This window comes from Protopterus annectens, chromosome 15.part0, assembly GCF_019279795.1.
Source record: "Protopterus annectens isolate FY-2018-M chromosome 15.part0, PAN1.0, whole genome shotgun sequence".
Lineage (NCBI taxonomy): Eukaryota > Metazoa > Chordata > Ceratodontiformes > Protopteridae > Protopterus > Protopterus annectens.
The window spans coordinates 195329726-195352833 of record NC_056749.1 but is presented as its reverse complement, the minus strand read 5'-3'; the positions used below and the strand labels follow the sequence as shown (position 1 = coordinate 195352833).

The 23108-nt window shown below is 41.5% G+C and overlaps 1 protein-coding gene across 2 annotated transcripts in view; it reads left to right on the top strand.

The window, feature by feature from the left end:
* The window catches only part of ABCB7 (ATP binding cassette subfamily B member 7), a 1517597-nt gene that overhangs the window by 1035400 nt on the left and 459089 nt on the right, over window positions 1-23108 (top strand). For both annotated transcript variants that reach the window (XM_044057689.1, XM_044057687.1), the window contains one exon: window positions 12785-12914. In XM_044057689.1, coding sequence (XP_043913624.1) covers window positions 12785-12914 — 130 coding nt within the window. The remainder of the gene's footprint in view (window positions 1-12784; window positions 12915-23108) is intronic.

Below are 23108 nucleotides of genomic sequence, written 5' to 3'. Positions count from 1 at the left end.
GCCAATTACCCCGTTGGGGAAACTTTTTCTTGCTCCTTACTGATGTCAGTAAAAATTAATAATTGCATTTCTTGTGGAAAGCAAATAACTCAGAAAGATTTTCATTCGTACTGTATTCCTTATCTAGGCCCTGACCACAACGTACCTTGCTGTCAGTTTTGTGCTTTATTTAATCAACGCACTATCCGTCTGTATATTTTCGCCTCTAAATATTTCTGTTCAGTTATCCAGAAATGTCGTCGGTAAGCCATCCAACTACCGGAATTCCAAAAAACGAGACTAAGCAGTGGGGGGCTTCCGCTTCCAAATCTGGGAGTAGTAAGACTCCCCCCTATGGAAAACTGTTTCAGTGACTTAATTTTAAAACTTCCAAGCACTTCTCAACTGAATGCTCCTTTAGGGGGAAAGATTGGTCTGCAGGCCAAACACTGGGAACTCGTTACCCAGGACAAATGGGTTTTAAATATAGTGTCCCAAGGATACAGATTTCACTTCCACACATTACCAACGCCAAACAAAAGATTGGCCAGATCTACCCCCATATCAGTGGGCAGAGGCTCAAAAGCAAATATTCTCTCTTTTCAACATAAAGGCTATTCAGACTGTACCAGAATAGGAAAAAGTACAATGTTTCTACTCAAGACTTTTCCTGGTACCCAGAAAAGACAATTCATGGCATCCTATTCTGGAGCTGTCTACTCTAAACACCTTTTTGGTGATTCCAAAATTCAAGATGCTGACTCTTCACCAGTTGCTTCCTATGCTAGGAAAAGATGCCTAGATGGTAACACTTGATTTAAAGGAAGCATACCTGCACATCTCAATCAGGGAATCTTGCAGAAGATACCTACACTTCAAAGTAGGCTACAATCACTACCAGTTCTCTGCACTGCCCTTTGGCTTATCTACTGCGCCCAGGGTATTCACAAAGTGCCTAGCCCTTGTCATCGCATTTTGCAGGCAAAAAAATATTCAAATATACCTATACCTGGATGATTGTTTAATTCAGGCAGAAAGCCAGGACATACTTTTAAATCTTTTAAATCATCTGGCCTTTGTACAAAGGGTGCTAACTTGTCTGGGGTACACTATAAACAAAATGAAATCACACCTGGTACCCTGTCAACAGATCATATTCCTGGGAGCAAGCTTGAATACAACTTCCCAGATGGCATTCCTCACGCCAGAAAAACAAATTCATTTGACAAACTACTTCAAACAAGTGGCCACAACAACCCTACTATCTGCAAGGCAAATACTGCAAACCTTGGGGTTCATGGCCTCCTGCATTCTTCTGATTCCATATGCAAGACTGCATTTGAGAAAACTACAATGGTATCTAAAAAGCCTATGGTGTCAACATTCTCAGGATCTAGAAGCAATGATTCCTGTCATACCTTGCCTATGCCTAGAGTTTCTTTGGTGGGCAGAGGCCTGCCACCAAAACAAGGGACTACCATTCACACCATCCCCTGCCGCCCAAACCCTAACAACAGATGCATCAGACTATGCATGGGGGGCTCACCTGGCAGGAAAGTGCATTCAGGGTAAATGGAACCCAAGTCAAATGCACTTGCATATCAATCAAAAAGAAATGTTAGCTGTACAGCATGCTCTGACAGCCTTCAAGGACCACATTCTTCCAGGACAATTAATGGTAAAGATGGACAACACCACTGTTATGTGGTATATAAACAAGCAGGGGGGGTACACATTCTTACCCCCTATGCAGTCTAGCCATGACATTGTGGAACTCAGCCCTGAGCTACCAAGTGCATCTACAAGCTCAATTCCTGCCAGGAAAACTAAATAGACTGGCAGACGAACTAAGCAGAAACCTCATGGACCCACACACGTGGAAGCTGGAACCAAGGATTTTCAACATGTTGACAAGAAAATGGGGGAGCCCAGATATAGACCTGTTTGCCTCCCCCCAGAATTATCAATTGGACAAATTTTGCACAAGGACTCCCCACAAACAAGCATGGAAAGTGGATGCTCTGTCAGTTTATGCCTTTCCGCCTCTGCTCTCCAAAGTACTACTAAAGATCAAACAAGACAAAACAAGGACTATTTTGATTACACTAGACTGGCCTCGACAACACTGGTACTCCCTCTTGTGCAGTGTGTCACTGTTGGCCCCATGGCACCTGCCTCAGACTCCTACACTATTGTCTCAGCAGGAGAACCAGATTCGGCACTCTCAGCTTCATACACTGAATCTAGCAGCCTGGCAAATTACCTAATCTCTCCTTTACCATCCCTCAGTAAACCAGTGATGGGTATCATTTTAGAGGCAAGGAGGCCTAGTATTAGAAAATCGTATGCTGAAAAATGGAAAAGATTCAGTGCCTGGATCCATCTCAAGGGATGAGAACAGCAGTGCCCAATTTACCTCAGATTTTACAATACTTAACTGAGATGCTTCACAAGGGCCTGTCTTTCTCCTCCATCAAAATTCACAACCTTAGCAATTTCAGTTCATTATTACACAGAACCTCCCCTCTTCTCTCATCCACTGCTTAAGCAGTTCCTCAGAGGGACCACAAATCTACGACCACCCAGGAGAGCCCTAACTCTAGCCTGGGACCTTAACTTTGTATTTTAAAAGCTCACCCTTCCTCCTTTCGAGCCAGCTACCACTGCAGATTTAAAATTCCTCTCTTGGAAAACCGCTTTCCTTTTAGCAATCACTTCAGCAAGGAGGGTATCTGAATTATAGGTCCTCATGGCAGTGGAGCCTTTCATCATCTTTCATGCGGACAGGGTGTCCCTCAGGACCAATCCCTCTTTCATGCCCAAGGTGGTATCCAGTGTGGCCCTTAATCAGTCCATTCATTTGCTAACCTTGTTTCCTAACCCACAGAACTAAGGGGAACAAATACTGCACTCTTTAGACTTTCACAGACAACTTAGATTCTACTTGGACAGGACTAAAACCTCAAAGGAAATCTGATCAACTGCTGGTGGCATTTGCTGCAGAGGTAGAGGGGAAGGCTATTTCAAAGAAAACCATTTCCAAATGGATAGGCCATTGCATTCATTTCTGCTACAAGCACCATGGAAAACCTATCCCACAGGAGATCAGATCCCACTCAAGCAGGGCTGCATCTTCCTCTACAACCTTTCTCAGAGGCGTCCCTACCAGGGACATCCTAGAAGCTGCTACCTGGAGTTCAGTACATACTTTCACCAAGCATTGCCATCTGCCAATTTTCTCTAAATCCAGAGCTGGCTTTGCCACTGCAGTCTTGCAGGGCCTTATAGCTGGTCCTAATGCTATCTAAATTCCTCCTCCCATCCCTAGCTTTGGGAATCTACCCAAATGTGATGACTGCAACAGTGAAACACGAAGAACATTGTACAGTTGTATACACTTACCATAAATATAGATGTTCGAGTGTATTTACTATTGCAGTCCTGGTTACCCTCCCTCCAGCCCCCTTTCTTCTTTTGGCTATACCTCTACTCTACTCTACTATGCTCAAAAGCTTTTTGGTGTATTTGCTTTTTTGTTGGAGGTATAACCTTGTATGTTTATAGATTTAATTGCTTCCCATTAGGGGGTCACCTGACATCTGGGACAAGAAAAACTGATGTAATGGCATCGGCTGCAGGTTTTATACCCCTGATGACCTGACGTCATGGAAGAAGGGACAGCAACCGACTCTAGACCCAAGACTTTGTTAATCAGGCTGACTGAGGGCTACTGCAAGCAGATAACCCAAATGTGATGGCTGCAACAGTGAATACACTCGAACATCTACATTTATGGTAAGTGTGCACAACTGTACTTTTCTGTTCCTGCCCCTCCTTGGTCTTCTACTCCTCTTAAGAGGCCTAGGGAGCAGGAGTCATTTGAGGATGATGCAGATTCAGATGAAGAATCCCTGACTTATTCTTCTTGTATTCCTTTTCTCTTAGAATATGGTTCTGAGGAAGAAGCATCTATCAGTCCTCTCTCTCCTTTTGAGGAGACATATTTTGTTGACACTATTTCCAGACTGATGGAGTTTTTCAAATGAACTATGTTCAGGTGTTTGATGTCCAGAAGAGGTACTATGAGCTTTTACAAATAGTCTCCTAGGCCCTCTGCTGTTCCTCCTGTTCTTGCTACCTTGTTGGATGCATTTTCCACTGCTTCTCTTACTTATGATTTCAGCCCCCTGCTCCTAAAAAAAAAATTAAAGGTTTTATAAAATGTCTGATGATTGCAAATTTCTTTATAAATGCCCCTTTGATAACCCTTCTATGGTATCATTTGTGTCTGATAAACCCTTTAAATTGTTGCCTTCTACAAAATTGCTTCCCTCTAACAAGGACAGCAGAACCATATAGAGGCTAGGTAAGAAAGTGTATACGTCTGTGCCCCTAGCCTTTAGAGCTGTGAACTGTCCAACACACAAGACCAGATATGTTTGGGCTCTTCTGTCTCAGGCCTGTCAGGCTATTTCAGATCTTCCTGATTCTGAAAGGGAAAGCGTCTGCTCCTTCCATGCTAGGGACATCTTCCCAAGTTGCTTGCCATTCTGTTAAATGCAGCTGTGATGCAGCTGATGCTTCATCTAAGGCTGCTGCTTTTGGACCTGTTTTGTGGAGATATTCCTGACTTAGACTTCAACCTTTGCCTGATGTTATCAAGGCTAAACTGATGGATTCTCTCTGGATAATAAGCATTTGTTTGGTGCTACTGCTGCTGCAGAGCTGTTTCAAGTCCCTGCAAGAAAAGGGTAAGGCCTTACAGGATTTGAAGCATACTTTTCTTTCACCTGTTCCCAAGTTTCAAAGAAATTACCCCGACAAGCCTGCCTTTGTTCATAGACAGACTCGCCCTCTGCCCAAAGGTTAAAAGGGTGGTAGAAGGGCTCCTCCTGCTAAGTCTACCCAAATTCCTTCTACTCAGAACCTTCATTTTCCTGACAAGCCAGGTGCTGTCTGACTGTCCTTGCCCTGTTCTTCTCAGTCACATTCCTCTTTTTCTGTGTCTTTTCCTGTCCCTTCCTGTTTGATTAAAGGTCACCCAAGACTCCTGGGTTCTTTCCATAATTAGCCAGGTTTACTACATGGTTTGGAAATCTCTTCCCCTCTTTTTGGGCATTCCTCAGGAACAGCTGCTGTTTTTTCCAGAGGTGCTTTGGGGGCCTGTTGGCTCATGGGACAATTCAGGAAGTTCCCACTCTTCAGAGGAGGAAGGGGTTTGACTTCAGAATTTTCTTGAACCCCAGGAAAGAAGGCATCTAGAGATCCATTCAGGATTTTTCTCAGCTAAACACCTTTTTGAAGGTCCCTTCCTTTTGGATGCTATCTCTTTAAACCTTGTTTTGTGTTCTACTTCTTCAGGATTTTCTTGTCTTCCTGGAACTCAAGGATGCTTATCTACACATCCACATTTATCCCCAACTTTCTCTGTTTTACACCAGAGTCCCATGTCCTGTGATCTAGAAGGTAGACGCACTCTCTTTTTTTCTTGGACGGTGATTCATTATGCCTTCCACCCCCTTCCTGTCATTCTGAAGGTCCTGCTTAAGATAAAGCTAGATGCTCCCAAAATCTTGCTGGTGATTCCCTTTTGGCCCACACAACATTGCTTCCCTCTTCTGCATTTAGCCAAGTGTAATCATCACAAGTTAGCTTACAGGAAGCAACTTACTAACACAAGAAGGGTTTATCATCCATCCCCACCTGGGCACTCTTCATTTGACATTGTGGGTGATACGGATTTTGACCCCCTTCAGACACCTCTTTTTTGAGAATATGCTTCAGGTCCTGCAGGAAACCCACTACTAGAAAATCTTATTTGTCAAAACGGAAGAGATTTTCTGTTTGGTGTCTTTCTTGCAATGTGGATCAACTTATTGTGGATGTTCCTTAGTTTATCTCTCTTAATGTGTAAATTGCTCAGTGCTGGGTTAGCATATTTTTCTTAAAGTGCTTTTCACATTAAGCCTCACAGGAAGCATGTCCCTCCTTCTTGGGTTGTTAATCTTGTTTTAGAAAAATTGATTCAGGCTCTTTTTGAGCCTGCTGCTACAACTTCCTTACAGCATTTTCTTGAAAGACTGTTCATCTTTTGGCCCAAATACTTCTGCCAGATGGGTGTCTGAGATGCAAACCCTAATGGCTGTTCCTCCCAATTTTCGTTTTTCATAAGGACAGGGTGACCCTTTGTAATCATTTTTTTATGCCCAAGGTGATTAATGTGTTGTCTCTTAATCAGTCATTTGCCCATTTTTCCCTTTTTTCACATTCTGCTTGTGGGAATGTTTTGCACACCCTGGGTTTGCATAGACAACTCTGGTATTATTTGGGAAGACTAAAGCTTTTCATAAGTCTTAACAGCTTTTTGTTTCTTTTCATCCTAGTTCTTTAGATTTGACTGTTTTCAAGCAAACCATTTCTTCTTGGATATCTAAAGCCATTTCTTTTTGCTAGTCTGTTCATGGGAAGAGCCTTCCTTCTTTTATTAAGGCTCATTCTACTAGAACTGCCGCTTCTTCTGGTGCTTTTTTCAAGGGTTTGGATGCTAATTTTATTCTTGAGGCAACCACCTAGACTTTTGCACATAACTTTACCAAGCACTAAGTTGGATGTGATTTTTAGGGCCAGAAGCGGTTTTGCTGGTGCCATTCTCCATGGCTTCCTAGAGGGCTCTGCAGACCCTTCCTCCTCGCAGTCTTCTTCCTAAGCTATTGTACTCTTCCTATTGTAAAGAATACTGTAACAGTGATATGAAAGGACATAGTACAGTTATATAAACTCTTACCATAACAGTAGATGTCCTTCTCTTCACTGTTGCAGTATTTGCTCGCTCCCTCCTCCCCTTGGCCCTTTTTCCTTTTGGATGTGCCTGATATCCTTAAGCTTTTGCTCCTGCTGGGACTTTTCAGTTCTGAGGATGGTACATCCGGATGTCACCTTTATGCCTATGCCATGCGCGGGAAGCATCCATGTGACATACGGCGTAGCCATTACAACCTAAAGGCTTCTGTATACCGGCCAAATGTTGGGCTGCCCTGGGCAGGGGATCCCTATTGTAAAGAATACTGCAACAGTAAAGAGAAGGACGTCTATTGTTATGGTAAGATATTACACAACTGTACTTTTTCTCCCTTGTTATAAAAATGGCTAAGAGCAATTATAACAAGCTTCCGTACAGAATGGCCTTGTTGACACAAGATAGGGACTGATTGGTATACCCCAGTCATCAACTTCTTCAGTTGATTGGATGATAGAAGTCTAATAACTTTTAGGCACTTTTTTTTTTTTTGAGGACGTGCAGCATGTATTAAAGGAGGCCAGCAAATCTGCTGCTAGAAAATCACATATAGACAAATGGAAAATATTTTCTAGTTAGTGCCAGTCCAAGAACAACAATCATTTTAAGGTTCATACTTCCATGATTCTGTTTTTGTATAAATTGTCATCCTCTGGCCTTTCTCATTCTTCATTCAAGGTTCAAGCTTTCTTCCTACTTCTTGTGAAACAGGTTTTGAAATGGGTGTTCTATAGTCACCCACCTAGTAGATATGTGGCTCCTTCTTGTGATCTTAATTTTGTATTAGAAAATGTTGCACTTTCCTTTTGAGCTTGCTCATGAGGCTGATTTGACATTCATATCTGGAAAAAATAGCGTTACTTATTGCTCTTCAAGAAAAATGTACGAGTTGCAAGTCATTGTGGCGATTTGCTCCATCTCACTTTTTTACAAAGATAGTGTAACTTTAAGAACGAGTCATTCATTTTATGCCCAAGATCATTTCAGATTTACATTAGCCAGGCTGTTCATCTCCCTGTTTTTTTTTTTTTTTTTTTCCCAGAGCCAAAAAATCAGGGGAGAAGAATATTACACGTAATGGATGTCCTGAGGCAACTCAGATACTGCAGTGACAGGATAAAAGACCTTTAGGGCTTGTATTCAACTGTTTTTCCTCTCTCGAATGTAAGAAAAAGGGATAATCAGTGTCTAAACAAGTATTTCTAAATTGTTATTCCATGCAGTAGCTTTTTGTTGCTCCCACCATAAAAAAGCATTTCCAAGCGTAGTCAGGTCCCACTGTACCAGGGTTTTTGCTGTTTTAGTGGCTTTTTGGAAAGGGGTGGACTCTAGAAATGTACTAGAGGGAGTAACTTGTTCATCTGTACATATCTTTAGCAAGCATTACAAATTAGATGCCTTTTCTAGGTCTAGAGTAGACTTTGCTAGGACTGTTCTCCAAGGGCTCATGGACTTTGATCCAGCTTCTTCCTCCTAATCTTTTTAAGCTCTGTAATTCTTCCAATACAGCTTAGGCTACTGCAGAAGTGATCTAATGATGAGCATAGTGCAGTTGTGCAAGTAAACTTAAGATAATAGTAGATGTTTGCATAGATCACTGCTACACTATTAGCTCCCTCCCTCTGCCCCACATGTCTTTGCTAGTTTGGTGCAGTATTGGTATGGTCTGTACTGAGCAGGACTGTAGTCCCCTTTTGAGTCGAGAAAGCTGTGAAGTTTTGTTGCCTTAGCCACTGCCTTTATACTACTAGCCTTGCACATGGCAGTGGTAAAGAGTGTGGAAGGATGACCTAAATGTCTGGAAACTGTCTTGCTGATCTGATTCTTGGTAGAGCGCCCAAAGTAACTTAGCATGCTCCAGCAGTGATTTATTCAAACATCTACTGTTATGGTAAGTTTGCTTATACAACTGTATGCTCCGAAGTCCATATAATTTCTCACGCCTGGTGTTGACTGGCACTTCCTGTTGACAGTGGTTAAACTGGAGGGTTAGCCAAGTTCTTCATCCTAAAGGTTAACAAAACAGTGACCTCCTCTTAGCAGATACAACATTTTATTTACTTATCATAATGATAGATCATTAAGGAGGAGGTCAATCATTGATAACATACCCTCCTTCACTCTAATTGTACTAATAATTTGCCCTCTTCTCTCTTTTGTGTCTTTCTTTGTTTTTCCTTAGCTTCATGTTAACTTCAGACCTGAAGACTGAGAGATCTGTGATGCATTATGGTTAGGGGAAGGGTATCTGATAATTGGGTAATATTTAATCTGATATGCATTCTTAATGCCTGTAAGTCATAAAGGTTGTAAAAGATGCACAGCCTACTTTAAGATCTGTCATGGTAAGTGCATAACTCTCTCTGTCCTTTTTGTTAATGTTAGGTGGCAGAGCAGAGAGGTGGCACTTTGATATACTATATTTCCTTCCATAAAGACGCTTTGGGAAAGAGAATAATCTTAACTCGAGGGAAAATAGAAAGGAGGGAGACTGTGAAAAAGTGAGCAAGGAAGTGGAAGAACTTGAAACTTTTTTTCCCATTATCCTTTTGAGTGGCACCACATTTCCCACTAGGAAATAGCACAGATAATTTTATTTCTTTAAACACAACTGCCGGTAGATGTCTGTGTAACACTTGAAGTGATCCTTGCTATCTGTATGCACTTCCAAATTCCTCAGGTTTCTCATGTCAGGTGGTTGTTTTGTAGGTTTGCAATATATCTCATCAACAGATGTTGGAATAGTGCATAGCCTGGTCAGTCCTCCAAGCCTTGCTTAAGGATGCTATGAATGCCATTATGCTACCTGATTCCACGGTGCATAGAAATGAAGCCTTGTCTACAGTGACACAGATTGATCTGGATTAGTTAATGAACCCAGGGACTAGAGGAGCTACCAGGTGCTGGTAGGAGAGAGCGGCTAATGCTAGCCTGCCCATCTTGACCCATTTGCATGACTGTCACCCAGCTGAGGCAGGTGTTCTAGTGTTCATCAGATAGGCTGACTGTGCATCTACCCACCTGTGCATCAGTACAGTAATCACATTTTAACTAGTGCATAGTAGCTTGGGAGAGTTTTCATTCTGATCCTTTTTTGTCAGTACTGCAGGCCATTGCTTTAGGGACCCTGTTTGGCCTTTCACATGTATTTCAGTCCACTCAAAAGTAATCCATTTTTCCTGCTTTTGGATTTCTTGGATTTATCTCTCTCTCGCTCTCTCTTTTTATGTGCATATTTTTTTGCTGCCCCTCTCTTTCTACCACCCTTTAGCCCTTTGCAGGCATTCAGCCCATTCCATCAATTTGTGTGAGAGCTGATCATGGAGGCCATCATTTACAGAGCCATCAAGTTAATTTTTGTTATTTATTTTGAACTCTTAACCCTCACTTTGATGGCTTACATGGCACCCCTAAGCCCCACGGGCTTCCTGTAACCTTTTCTTGCATGTGTGAGTGCTCCCAACCACATGCTAATGAGGACTGCCATCACTAGCTTGGTAAGACAAACCTATAGCCATTTCACTTGGACTTGCATGTGGTAAAACAACCATTGGACCATCAGTCCTCTGCCCCCTGGATAGGCAAGATAGAGTTTGCTGCCCGCTCCCAACTTCAATGTTCAGTACAGAAGAAATTCAAGTTCAGGGCTCCTACGAGCTATTTAAAAGTTTGCCAACAGTTAGACCAGGAATATAGGTTTCTGTACCATGTGTCTATCAAGAACATAAAAAGTTTGGCGCTACCAACTTCCTGTATATATTTAGGGAGAGAGTTCTATAAAATTCCATCTCAGTGAAAATACCTGTTCTTGACTGAATGTTTAAACAACTGGCAATCTCGCATATAGATTATTATTCCTTGTGCTGTTGTTATGCCCCAAAAATGCAACACCAAGAGAGGCTGCTAATGCCCCATTTCTTATATATATTATACACAAGAATCAAGTTACCTCTTAAAATCCAGTGCAGGGAAGCAGTATCCAGTCTCTCCTTTTAAGAAAAGATTTCAGTCCTCTCACTTGCCTAGTGACAATCTTCTGGATTTTCTCAAGTCTGTTTATTTGGCAATTGTTATAACAACCAAATAATCCATATTATTCCTTAATAGGCCATATGGTAAAAGTTAAAAGCAGTATCAAGACGACTTTCTACTACTGATACTCCTCAAGATGTCTTTTAAAAGACCATAACACTTCTTCACCACAGTCTTGATATAATCATCAAAGTACAGGCATCGTTCACTATATATCCTAAATCTCTGATAGAACTTACTGAGGTCAAAATTTCATTATTCAGAGCATAAGGATAATGGTTATTTCCAGAATCAAATTGCATCACACTGCATTTCTTGGCATTAAGTTATATCCCATTTTTGGTGACCTACCTAAATAAAATGTCTAGATAATTTTGTAATTTATTATGGTAGTACATATTTAACCATACACGTTATCAACTGTAATTGTATGTACCTGATATTTTTGGCATAAATTGGCTGAATGCCCCTTTGCTACTGTGGTTAAAAGATAATTTCAGTAGGGGTGTAGCTTCTTCCAGTGCTGGTTTAATAAGGTATCATTGCTGCTGCCATTTCATCATTAGTTCATGCTTTCATCAAACATTACTGCATGGGCCATGTTTCTTGGAGTTGGGCCTTCCTTGACACTTAAGTGTTTCACAGACCCTTCCTAGAGAGGTGATTTGTTTACTACATAGGATTCTTCTCAAACATTGCAGACTGCAGATATGTATGCATTCACAATAGTTATTGCTTTTGGGGAGGACCGTCTGCAATGGGTTGCTTGTTGGCTGTTCTCTCCACTTGTTTGGGAGGGCCTACCACCTGCTTTATAGCTGGATGTTCTGCCAAGTCTAAGTGCATAATGTTATATCCATGTGGTTTTGCCTTACCTGCAGTGTAGATTCTGTTCCTTAGGAGGTGGAATACAGAGCATGTTGCTGAGCATAGTCTCCTTGATCCATTGCCTGTTGTCACAACATAAACTAATGAGAGGCCTGAACAGATTTGAGTAGAAAAGCTACAGAATGCAAGAATGTGTTCAGAGAGGATCCTCTTTTGGTATCCCAACCGTAAAACACTGCAGACCGTTGTGTTAATGTAAACTTATCTAATGAATATTCAAGCACCTGTTGCTCAGCTTATTCCTTTTTCTAGTGACTTGTGTATACTACACTTAAAAATATGTATGTGGTACACCTGTTGAAACAGAATCTATTTTGGGTTCCACGATTGTCTGCAACTGTATAAATATTTTACACTATTATTTAGTGACTCAGCAGGTCTCCCAGCCTAAAAATTAGTCTCTTTTTTTCCAAGAGGTTTGAGTAATTATCAGCTTTGTTTTCATACTGTGTTGTAGTGAACAGACTATTGCTTTTTGTTTCTTTAACATTGCTAGTCTCAAATAGTTAATCTTGAACAGGGCAAGATTTTTAATGTCTCAAATCTAGGTATACTAAAGGCTATCACTCCCTTTTTAATGGGATTTCATTTGACAGTGCTTTGCTTTGAATTTTAATCACAGATTTGAGTTGATCACTTGAACTGTAATAAAAACAGAATAGTAATGATTCTTAAATGTTACGTTTCCATCCAGTCATTTTGTTGTCCTTGTTAGAGGCTTGATCTCTAATAAAGAATTGGGTGTGAAATCATAAAAATCATACACGATCATCGTGAAGTGCAGGAGGACTCCACATTTATTTCCATGCTGTTTCTCTGCTTCCTTATATTTTTGTGTGCTTTTTTTTCGTGCGTCTCATGGATAGTTTTTTTTTTTTTTTTTTTTTTTTTTTTTTTAGTTGTGGAAATTGATGCTTTTCACAGACTAGCAGAGAACTGGCTTGTATCAAATGTGTTCTGTTTGCCACTGGACTTTAAATGAATAAACTTAATACATCTTTGTCTGGAGAATACTTACTAATCTTGACTGTTGATCTGAGGATTAAAGTATCTTATAACTAGTTTTCTTTCCTTTTTTTTTAATTCTAGGAAAAGTACAATAGTAAGATTGTTATTCCGCTTCTATGAGCCTCAGAAGGGAAACATCTATGTAGCTGGACAGAATATTAAAGATGTAAGCTTGGAAAGCTTGAGGAAAGCGCTTGGAGTTGTGCCACAGGTAGAGTAAAGCATAATACCAATTAAAAAGGGCTTATTCAAATGTTGAATGTTGAATAAGGCAAACAAAACATCTGGTGCTATAATCACATACATAATTTCATTTTGATAAGCTAGGCATGCACATGACATCAGGTGGCATCCTGCTTTACATATTAATGAGATTTACTTAGATGGAAAGTTCATGTGGGAGTTGACATTGTAAGGTTTATGCACATTGTTTCTTAGAATACATAGAAACTACATCACTGGATATTTCTTTCTCCATGTATCCTTTTTGTTTTCTGCACATTTTATTGTTTTTGGCAGCAGCAGTCAGTTTAATTGTTTAAATGTTTCATGAAAGACATCTTGGTGAGCAGATGTATAGTTTTGTAAATGTACCCTTGAACAGTTTTTGTGTCTCTGTACAGCTAGCAGTGAGCACTAAATTCAGACAAAATTTTACTGTTTAAGGTATGAAAAACTGCTCTGTAACTTTATACACTGATTAAATGCAGTAAGGCAGAACAAAGAATTACAAGCATGAGGTAAAATTATGCAGGGCATGTGGAATATGATATTGGAAATCAGTTTTGTGCAGATTGCCATAAGCAGCAAAGTATTAACAGATGAAAAGAGGGGTGTGTTCATGTTTGTAGAACAGAATGCCATACAGAAATAGCATTGTGTGGATTAGTCACAGAAAAGGTATCAAACATCAGTATAGCAGTGGTGTAGAAAGGAGGAGAATACGTTTAAAGATCTATACAAGCAAACTGGAAAGGTGTTGTGCTGATATTTTATTCTGTTTGCTCTTTCCCACTGCTTGTTCTGATCAACAAACCTCCCATCCGCTCTGCCCATTCATTCCCCTGTCCTGAGTATTCCCCAGTGAGAGCAAGAGCTGTTAGAAGAGACCTTCATTCAGGTTGCCACAGTGGTGGTTTACTCCCTCACAGGCATGCTGGTAGTGACTGTGTATTTGTTTAGGCCTAACAATCTCTCCTGAGGGGAGTGAGATGGATGACGTACATCACCAATGACCACATAATGTCCTCTCCAGTGCAGATTCATGCTTCTTTGCATTTGTGATGAGACCTGCTGTTAAAGCGATTTGGTGTATTAATAACCCCTAGAACCCAATCTCAGAGTGCTTCTCTTTCTTTGAGTGTGAGCCAGTGAATAGTGCCGTACTGCCCCCTTTCTCACTGGATAGGCATGTGCATCATCCTGTGCTAACGTTATAAAGCAATCAAACTACTAATTGGTTTCAGGTTGCCTGGGCTTTATATTTACTATGTAGTGGATTCATTTCTCGAATGCTGTCTTGAGGGGAGTTGGGACTTGGGTTATTAATGAAATAAGTGCAAATCTAACATTCATTCATTTTTGGGTCTTGCATTTTGGTTGATGCACTACAGTCATAATTCTGTATTGTTTTCTGAATGTCCACGGTGAAGGAAACTTGGTGTACACTGCATTGTCAAATGACAATGTATAGACCACATGTAGGCCTTGAGCCTATCAGTTCTTTTCTGCCATTTGCCTAATTTGGATCTCTTTCTTGATGCACATTGATAAAAAGTCCTATGTGCATTGTCTAAATATAAAGCCACAAAATGTTCTTATGCCTTTTAATTAAGGAGCAAAGATCTGCATTGAATCTGTTTAAGTAGCAGGGTTTCAACCCGACTACAGCACTAGCCACCCTACAGTACAAACATTGGCTCTAGGCGATTGTCACATTGACTAATCTTGATATGATACCCCATCCCTATGTAAAAATGGGGAAAAGGGGGTTGATGATGACCTGCAGATATTGGAGGGAGGAGCACTTAGTTTACCTGTCAAGATAATGTCGGTGCATGGTTACCCCTTTTGCAGGGATCTTAGAAGGACTGATTTTATTTTATTGTATTGTCATTTGATAAGTTTATGTTAAGTCCTCTTAGAGCTAGAGGTAATACTATTTCTAAAACTGTCACTCTTTGCTGCTGCTGAGCTCTGCCTGGGTTGTTCAGTGCACAAATCCATACCTTTTGTCACTTTTGGTGGAGAGTGGAGAAACTGAGGGAAGCATATCCCCAGTTTCTGTACTTGGAATGAGGTCTAGGATGCAGACATCACTGTGTTCCTGGTCAGTCATTTAGACTGTGCTTACCTTATGCTGGAGAGCTTTCTTGGGAGTCAGTAGGTCACAGTTTGTGATACATAAGATAATGTACTCTGCCATCAGGGTCCAGTGGCTTGGACTAAGGGAGGTTTTCTTGCTCCTTCCATGCCAGGAAACATGGTTTAGGACCTGCACTAACTAACTAACAGATTTCTGAATTTTTGTGAAAGCTTGAATTACAGTTGCAAGAACATAGCTTCAGAAAACATGCTGTTAGTTTTTAGGAGGGTGTGTATGCTGATCACCATCTTCCCCGTCAATCTGCCCATTCCATCTTCATTACCAGGGTGAGGATGAACTGGGAGGGGCCATCATGTAGGTGGTTTGAAGTTTTTCCTTAATGGCCTTATCACCCCTGTGCATGATCGGTTCACAAGGAAAAGGTGTGTGCCATGGGTTGAGACCAACATTTGCCTCTCACTTTGCAAGGGACATTGCCAGCAACAGTTCCAACCTCCTGTCTTCAAGCACCAGGTGGTGCTTTTCCTAGTTTTCACCAAGGAAGGCACACTCATCAGTATGTTAGTCAAATGCCACCCCACTCATCTTTCTTCTTTACTAGTGGACCTGTTACTGAAATAAGTTGAAGCTGTGGTCAGGAGCTTGAATTTTGGACTTTTAGAGTAGATGTCCAGTAGCCTACAGCAGTTTCTGTTTTACTGACATACTGGCTAGGGCCATAGGGTCAGCTATGTGTCTACAAAGGATAGCTTGCTGTCTGTCATCCCTTTAAGAAATTACTTAGAATCGAACATGAATGCACCGTCTAAAGGAAAGGATTTTATGCTGTCCTATCTCGCTGTAATTCTTGCTGGTTGGGTTCGGTTCCGACTCTGCCAAATACAAACGCTTGAGAGCTTCCACTGGCTTGAGGCTACCTCCTATCCCATGATGTATCTGGTAAAATCCCCAGATCTCATTTGCCTCTCAAGCGACCGGGATGTTTTCTTACTAGGTCGTTGGCAGAGTAGAATTTATTTCACTTTTCTACATTTTTTTTGTCAGTTTTTTCTGCCTTATATTGTGTGATAGAGTTGGATAAAAACCTGTTTAGTCCTTCTGTCCATGTTTTTGCCTTTGTTTCTGTAAGAGACCCGTTTAAGTTGGAGGGCTCTCGGCGGCCCATTTAACTTAGAGGTCCGCTTTTCATCCCTGTGCCTTCCTTCCTTGGAGATTCCATTTATGTTAGAGGATTCTCCATTGTGTGTGTGGTGTTCCAGTGATAGTTTTTACTGTCTAGTAGTGATTAGATCCATCCTCTGATGGTTTTCTTACAGCTTTCTGCCGAAAGCTCTTTGGATGTGTCCTCCTGTCCTGGACATACTTGATGTTTACTCGGAGGCTTGTCTCAATCCGGATTCCCTGCCTCCTGCACCAGTCAAACCTGATAGGTATTACAGAGTCCCTAACTCTCACCAATTTCTTTTCAAAAGCCATAATGCTGACCCTGAGACCATTTCTCAAGGCCCCAAGGGAATGAAGGCCTCTACTGCCAAGAACCCGCTACCTTCCGAAAGGGAATCTAGATCCTTAGAAAGGTGGGGGAAAAAGGTATACACCTCGACCACCCTAGCCATGAGGGCCTTAAATTGTCAGTTCCATATGCTTAAATATCAGCAGTTTCTGTTATCTCAATTAAGGAACAAGATATCTCAACCTGAACAACCAGATTTGAAGGAATTGCAGGATATGATACATAGTGCAGAACAAGTGGGTAAACACACCTTACAATGTGGTTATGATGCCTTAGAGGCCTCTAGTAGAGCTGCTGCTACAGGAGCAGTCATTCGTAGACATGCCTGGCTTAGAGAACAAAGCTTGCCTGATCATGTTAAAGCTAAACTACTAGATGCTCCTTTACAAAAGGATGTGCTATTTGGTACTAATGCTGAGGAGATACTACGGAAAATGGAAGAAAAAGCTAAATCTATGCAAACTGTCAAGGCTTTTCTACAGGTACAGCCACCTCGTTTTAGTAGAAACTGGCCTACAAAAAACTGGTCCTTTCCAGCCACAGACAAACCCCAAAGAGGCAGATACAGGCGCTCAAGGGGCAGAGGACAATCTCAAGGATCATATAGAGGCAGGCAATGGCCAACTCAAGCACCAAGAGGTGGCGAAGACAGTGCACAACAATACAGAAAGCAAACCCAATGACTTATCCCTTTTCATGCCAAGCAAATCTCAGCTGGCAGCTCCCTTGGGAGGAAAGCTGGCCCTATTTTCAGGAAATTGGCATATTATCACAACGGACAAATGGATCCTGGACATAATAAACAGAGGCTACAGATTTCATTTTCACACTCTTCCAAAAATGAGAGGCATGCCAAACCTGCCACACAATCAAAGGGCAGAGGCACAAATACAAATTACAAAACTCATGGACATGAAAGCCATTCAAGAGGTTCCGACTCACGAACAAGGCCAAGGTTTTTATTCCAGACTTTTCCTGGTACCAAGAAAAGGAACCGACTGGAGACCCATTTTGGACTTATCCATCCTAAATACATTTCTACTCGTACAAAATTCAAGATGCTCACATTACAGCAGCTTCTTCCCATGCTGGGCAAGGAGTTTTGGCTGGTAACATTGGACCTCAAGGAGGCATACCTGCATGTCCCAATCAGACAAAGCTGCAGAAGATACCTCAGATTTCTTGCAGGTTCAATCCACTATCAATTCTCTGCATTGCCCTTTGGCTTATCTACTGCACCCAGAGTATTCACAAAATGCCTGGCATCAGTAATTGCTTACTGCAGACTTCAAGGGATACAAATTTACCCTTATTTGGACGACTGCCTGATCCAAGCGGACAGCAAGCGCACTCTTCTGGAACATCTGGCTTATGCAACATGGTTACTGAATTCTCTGGGATACACGATCAACAAAGAGAAATCCAGGCTAATACCATCTCAGAAAATAACTTTCCTGGGTGCCAACTTGGACACAAACACCTAGATGGCCTATCTCACGCCAGAAAAACAAGGGCAACTAACTCAGTACTTCAAAACACTAGCAAATTGTACCAGGCTTACTGCAAGAAAAATCTTGCAGGCTCTGGGCTTCATGGCATCTTGCATTCTTTTAATCCCATGTGCAAAGTTGCATATGAGAAAGCTTCAATGGTACCTAAAAAGCCTATGGTCTCAACACAGCCACAATTTGGAAACAATAATACCAATAATTCCATGTTTGCAAAAGGAATTTCAATGGTGGGCCCAAGCATGTCAAACAAACACAGGTCTCCCATTCTGCAAGCCTCAAGCAAATCAAGTCATCACAACAGACGCCTCAGATTACGCCTGGGGGGGGGGGTGTGCACATGACAGGCAGGTGCATTCGGGGCAAATAGTCCCAAAAGGAAAAGCACCTTCACATCAATCAAAAAGAAATGCTAGCAGTAATAAATGCAATTACAGCATTCAAGGACCTCCTGCATCCAGGGCAATTATTGATAAAAACAGACAACACCACAGTAATGTGGTACATAAACAAGGAGGAACACATTCATATCCCCTGTGCAGACTAGCCATGACATTTTGGAACTTGGCTCTGGAATGGCAAATCGAACTTCAAGCACAGTACTTGCCAGGTTTGGAAAACACGCTGGCAGACAATCTAAGCAGAAATATGACAGATACACATGAATGGAAGCTGCATCCACAGGTGTTTACAAAGATAATCCAAGCATGGGGAAGGCCAGACATAGATCTCTTCACCTCCCACAGGAACCATCAACTGGAAAAGTTTTGTTCAAGGACTTTTCATCCAAAGGCCTGGAGGGTGGACGCCCTTTCATTCAGTTGGACAGCATGGACAGTGTACGCTTTCCCACCTCTCCCTCTTCTACCCAAGGTGCTCTTGAAAGCAAGAGCAGACAGACCGAAGATGATACTGATTGCTCCAGACTGGCCAAGACAGCACTGGTACCCACTCCTAAGGAGCCTAACACATACTCCTCCCTGGCCTCTACCTCTAATGCCTCTTCTGCTAACTCAGCACAGCTACAAAACTCTTCACAGTCAGCTGAAAACACTCAATCTTGCTGCATGGAAAATTCCTTAACACCACAGCAGACCCTACTCTCCAAAGAGGTTCAGGATGTCATTCTGGAGGCCAGAAGGCCATCTACTAGGAAGACTAAATCCGCAAAATGGAAACTGTTTTGCTCTTGGAATGAGAAAAAAGGCCAGGACCCTAGAAAACTGAATTTGCCTCAGGTATTACAGTATCTTGCTGAGCTGCTGAACAGTGGACTTTCATTTTCCTCCATAAAAATCCATGCCTCAGCCATTTCTGCAGAATTCAACATGGATCCGCCGTTATTCTCTCACCCACTTTTAAGAAAATTCCTCAGAGGGGCTAAGAATATAAGACCACCAAGGAAACAACCAGTGCCAGCCTGGGATCTTAATTACATTCTAGAAAAATTAACATTGCCTCCCTTTGAACCAGCTGCCTCAACAGATTTGCAATATTTGTCCTGGAAAACAGCTTTCCTTCTGGCCATTACCTCAGCTCGTAGGGTTTCGGAACTACAAGCCCTCATGGCTGTGCAGCCCTTTCTTATCTTCCATCAGGACAGGGTTTCCCTTCGAACCAACCCGTCATTTATGCCTAAAGTGGTATCCAGGGTAGCTTTAAATCAAGCCATACACTTACCTACCTTTTACCCTAATCCTCAAAACAAAGGAGAAAGGCTGCTACATTCCTTAGACATCCATAGACAGCTACGTTACTATTTGGACAGAACAAAGCCTTTCAGGAAATCACAACAACTTTTTGTGTCTTATGCTGTAGGAGCACAAGGGAAGTCTGTTACCAAACAGACAATCTCTAAATGGATAGGCCACTGCATACGATTTTGTTACTCCTATCATGGGAACTCTGTCCCTGTAGGCATCAGACCACACTCCACCAGGGCCACAGCTACCTCTACAGCCTTCCTCAGAGGAGTTCCTACCAAAGATATCTTGGAGGCAGCCACTTGGAGTTCTGTACATACCTTCACAAGACACTACCACCTGCCTTTATATTCCAAAACTAGAGCAGGCCTTGCTACTGCTGTGTTGCAGGGCATTCTGGCTCACCCCAGTTCTACCTAGTGCCTACCACCCTGTGCGTAGCTTTGGGATTCTACCCATATGTGATTACTGCAGCTGTATGCACGATGAACATAGTACAGTTTTGTACCTACCATAAATGTAGATGTTTGAGTGCTAATACAGCTGCAGTACAAGTTTCCCTCCCTCCTTCCCCTCTAGGTATAGGACTAGTGGCTAACACCTCCTCATACAACTTATTTTGGGTTATCCTCATATGGTGTATTTGCTTGCAACTACTCTTTTTTGATAACATTGCATTGCTTGTATATATCATATATATATATATATATATATAAAATTTATCTATTGCCTTCCTTTTGGGGGCACCTGACATCTGGGGCAAGAAAGACTGGAGAACATGGCGTCGGCTGTTACTTATATACCCCTGTCGCACTGACGTCAGGGAAGAAGGCGACAACAACCGACGCCGGACCAAGACTTTGGAATTCGGCCGACCGAGGACCCGCCTGACGGCAGAGAACCCATATGTGATTACTGCAGCTGTATTAGCACTCGAACATCTACATTTATGGTAGGTACAAAACTGTACTTTCCTCCTCCTCCACCCTGAGGGTGGAGAAGACAGGTCCCATTTTCCTGTTCCTTGTTTATTCTCTGGCCTGTCATTCAGAGCCAGTGTGTTTGGAATGGGCAACAAGGCAGGACCCTGTGCCATTCACACTGACTGGTGCTCTTACCTTGATGTCTGAGTCCCTGGGTCCATTCTACATGGCGCCCAGATTTTTGAAACAAAGTGGTGGGACTCTATTGCATTGGTTCAACATTGAGGGCTTTATGCCATTTTTGGACCCACCCTTGGGGGGCTTTGTGTTTGGGTTCTTTGTCCTCGACCTTCAAGGAGTTGGAACTGATTCCCTCTTTGAGACCTTCTGCCGTGTAAAAGTCAAGGCTGTAAAAGTGAATTTTGTCACAAGCATAGTAGTTGCTTTTACACCAAATCCCACCTAGTCTAGAACCCATTGTGGCTCCTATGTATGCACATAAAATTGCTGTAGCTTGTGTTGAGGGTTGGGAACAATGTTATGTGATCCTAAACCTCAGAGCTAAGCACAGTTCATGATATCTTGTGTTTGGATGGGGATAGTATGACCATTATTTCTTTAACTTTCCTCACAAACGTCAGAGATGTACATGGAGGATCACTATTGCTTGTCTAGAGGCAGTGGACTGTCTAGGAGGAACAAGTTGGAAACATTGCTGTGATCATTTTTTTTCTCTCTCTTCATAATCAGATCTCATCAGATGCATACGTGGCTATCTTCTGGGGAAGGTAAGGAAGCATGCTGTTAGTATGTGTTTAATAGCAGCAGGTTGAAATATGTTCTGTTTGTTTTTTCAGTGGTGTCCTAGTGTCTCATCAAACATACAGATAGTGTCAGTCATTTGAAAGTAGGGATGATGAGGCTAGTTGTGTATACATATTGCAGCAGTTTGTTGAAATATGCAACTGTGGCTATTTATGCCTTAATTTTCATCCGACTAACAGCAGAGGTGGGATACACAGAAGGTGACTTTTTTGAGGGGAATAGGGAGGAAAGTACTATTCCCAGATGATATTTATGTTATCCCCTAAAGCAGCTGTCTTCTGAGTTTATTGTGAATTGTAATATTGTCAGCTTTGAAAATTAAACCTTTGATAAAGCCTTTTTCTTCCTTGAAATAAAAAAAAGTAAGACTACATTTCTTTTCTCTGTCATGGTATTTGTTGAGGCCTGTGTTTTGTTAAAAGGTTGTATAAAAAAAAACTCTAAAATTTACCTCAGACCCCCAGCTTAATACAGCTGTTTCTTCCATGGTTGTATCCTTGGTCAGGGTGCTTTGAAAGGATACTTGGGAAAACAAAAGTTGAAAGAGTAACAGTGAATTTATTTCCTTAAGCATGGTTTTCATTCAGAGCATCATTGGATGAAAAGGTTCTTTAAAAATAAAAACTATAAAATGCACTTCAAATCGTCTAGCACGCCCAGTGGCTTCTGGGGACCTTTTTGCTCCCAGTCCCCTAGCTTAATTCAGTTATTTCCTCCACAGTTGTCACAGTGCATTTTTACCTGGTTAGGACATATTGCATGAATGCAGAAGAAAATCTGAAGAGTTAAGACAGACTGTGAGAAAAGGAAAAAAAAAAGTAATCGAAAAGGTGTAGGTAATTTACAGTGGGGGGAATGAGAGGGCAAGACTTGTGTGTGTTTTGTGGAGGGGGTGGCATTGGCTTGCTTGTGAGTTCATCAAAGGTCAGTACTGCCTTGGGTAGATAGTAATTATGACCATAATTATGATTAGCTTATTTATACTTTATTTTTATCTTGAAATTGTTAACTTGGGTTGAGCACTGCTCCCATCAGATCCGTTTCAGTCTCAGCCTGAGCAAAACATAATAGATACATGAATTATATGCAGAGAGAATGACAAAATGCAATCTCTCTCTATATATATATATATATATATATATATATGGGTTCATGTCATTCCATCGACAAGCGGAAGATCGACAGTCACTCCACCGACACATGAAATAATCGAAACCGCAAACACGGACATTTAACAGGTAAGAGGTTTACATTTTTCTAATCATGCCTACCACACATGCATAACACTGCTACACTTACTAAAACATGGTAGGCATGATTAGCGAAATTAAAACTCTTACCTGTTAAATGTCCGTGTTTCGATTATTTCATGTGTCGGTGGAGTGACTGTCGATCTTCTGCTTGTCGATGGAATGACATGAACCCATATATATATATATATATATATATATATATATATATATATATATATATATACACACGCACACACGCACACACACGTACACACATACATATATTATATAGAAAATAACTGTTATACTTGGCTTGATGGTATGAAGGTAACAGATAAATGACATTATATACAGAGTGACTGAAATAACAGTATG